The sequence below is a fragment of the Austrofundulus limnaeus genome, unplaced genomic scaffold (genome assembly GCF_001266775.1).
Source record: "Austrofundulus limnaeus strain Quisiro unplaced genomic scaffold, Austrofundulus_limnaeus-1.0 Scaffold320, whole genome shotgun sequence".
NCBI classification, from domain to species: domain Eukaryota; kingdom Metazoa; phylum Chordata; class Actinopteri; order Cyprinodontiformes; family Rivulidae; genus Austrofundulus; species Austrofundulus limnaeus.
Window position 1 is genome coordinate 261,730 of NW_013952722.1, and position 2,373 is coordinate 264,102.

At 38.0% G+C, this 2,373-nt stretch overlaps 1 protein-coding gene across 9 annotated transcripts in view; it reads right to left on the reverse strand.

The window, feature by feature from the left end:
- dock9b (dedicator of cytokinesis 9b) overlaps positions 1-2,373 on the reverse strand; it is a 148,412-nt gene that overhangs the window by 10,482 nt on the left and 135,557 nt on the right. For 2 of the 9 annotated variants that reach the window (XM_014022224.1, XM_014022223.1), the window contains exon 53: positions 956-963. The exons of the other annotated variants lie outside the window; for them this stretch is intronic. In XM_014022224.1, coding sequence (XP_013877678.1) covers positions 956-963 — 8 coding nt within the window. The remainder of the gene's footprint in view (positions 1-955; positions 964-2,373) is intronic. 9 annotated transcript variants of the gene reach the window in all.

A 2,373-nucleotide genomic window follows, 5' to 3' on the forward strand; every position in this document is an offset into this window, starting at 1 on the left:
CTGCACTTCAGAAATCAGTTTAAAGGGTAATAAAATAATTAGTGATGTAATATTTTCCCTATAATTATTACAAAAACAAGTAAAAAAAAGTATAAATAAGTATTTATATTTATGTAGCCTTTGTTTTTAGGGTTATTAACGAGGTTCGTGTACTCAGACCAGTAATATTTGGGGTCACAAGTTTTTGCCATGAATATTTTGTGGGTCAGAAGACAAAAAGTTTGGGAACCACTGGTCTAGTGCACCAAACTGAAGGGGGTCCTCAAGACAGTAACAATTAAATAAAGATTAAATAAAGTGGTCAAATGCAATGACAGTATGAAACACAAGACATTGAAATGACTGGCGTACTCACCTGTAGCAGCTGCATTTCATCCATTTCCTCAACTTTAGCACAAATTATAGGCTATTGTTGGTCTGGTTGGTGAACATATATCTATATTAAATTAATATTATAAATCTAAAAGCTGCCACAAATATATAATCCAACCATTTAATGGCACATTTGGCCTAACCAGGAAATATATAAAAGACACATAAAACATAATGAGTTTTGAAAAATATAATTTTTGAAAAACAAAACATGGCAAATATCATGATATTTCATATCGTGACCCTGTGTCATGATGTGTATTATTTTTCCAAATTCTTGCCAACACACCGTTACCTAACCATTTAGCTTCACTAAATTTAGTTCTTCTAACAGGTAGTTTGAAAACGAAAACTATCGTCTCACATGTTCAGCTCCACGTCTGCATCATGTGCCTAATTTTCTTACCGGTTTGGTGGTTTAGCATTTGCAAAGCTATTTTTTTTAGTTAGTAAACTGGTGGTTAGCAAAGCCAAAGGTTTTGCTAGCTAAACTAATTTAACACTAACAACGGATTTGATGTGGTGTCAAAGTTTTTCAGACAGTCCCAAATGTTTGAATAACTTTATGAAATAAAATAATTACCGTTCGATCTGCTCAGGCCAGCACAAAAAGAACAAGACATGAGACATGGTTAGTGACAACAACTGGATGTGGCTGTAACACAAAATGCTTTTAAAAACCACCAGAAACCAGAGAAAACGTTCCACTTTTACAATCTCAGTTCTAATGAAGTCAGAAAAATATAAAACAAATAAAAACAGAATATGATTATTTGCAAACCCTTTCCTTCCTATATTCAGTTGAATACACTACAAAGACACAATATTTAATGTTCAAACAAATAAACTTTATTGGTTTTTGCAAATATTTTTGAATTTGATGACTGCAACATGTTCCATAAAATCTGAGCCAGGATCAAATAGAGACTGGGAAAGTTGAAGAAGACTGAAAACCACCTGTTGTGAACAGGTTAACTGGAAACAGGTGAGAGTCATGGTTGGAAATAAAGGGAGCATCCCAGAAAGGCTCAGTCGTTCACAAGGGTGGGGCGAGATTCACCACTTTGTGAACAAATAGTTTAAGAACGTTTCTCATTTGCAAGGAATTTAGAGATTTCATCATCTACAGTCCGTAATATCATCAAAGACTCAGAGAATCTGGACAAATCTCAACAAGTTTGTAGMAAGGCTGAAAACCATCATTAAATGACCTCTGACCCCTCAGGAGGCACTGCATTAAAACCCCACATCATTCTGTAACAGATACAACACATGGACTGAGGAACACTTCAGAAAACTATAGTCAGTGAACACGGTTCATCTCTACATCTGCTAGTGCATCTTAAAGCTCTATCATGCAAAGACAAAGCCAGATATCAAGAACACCCAGAAACACGGCTGGCTTCTCTGGACCTGAGCTCATCTGACATGGACTGACTCAGAGTGGAAATCACAGATGTCATGTCCTCCACACCAAAGAGGAAAAGGACTGTCTGGATTGTTATCAGCACAAAGCTCAGCTGCCAGCCTCTCTGATGGTATGGGGGTGTATTAATGCCCATGGCATGGATAACTGTCCCATCTGTGAAGGCTCCATTACTGCCAAAAGCTACATCCAGGTTTTGGAGCAACATATGCTGCCGTCCAAGCTACGTCTTTTTCAGGAAAGTCCTGCTGATTTCAGCAAGACAATGAAGACACATTCAGCACGTGGTACAACACAGTGGCTTCATAGTGAAACTGTGAGTTCTAGACCAGCCTGCCTGCAGTCCAGACCTGTCTCCCATTGAAACTGTGACACATTATGACACACAACATACAACAACAGAAACCCTGAACTGTTGAGCAACTGAAGTTCATCAAACTAGAATGTGAAAGAACTCCAGCTGCAAAGCTTCAACAATCAGTGTCCTCTGGTCACAAACACTTATGCTGCGTTCACACCGAATGCGATTTCAGCGTCAAAATCGCAGCCAACGCTGAAGTTTGAAGCTTGTGCAC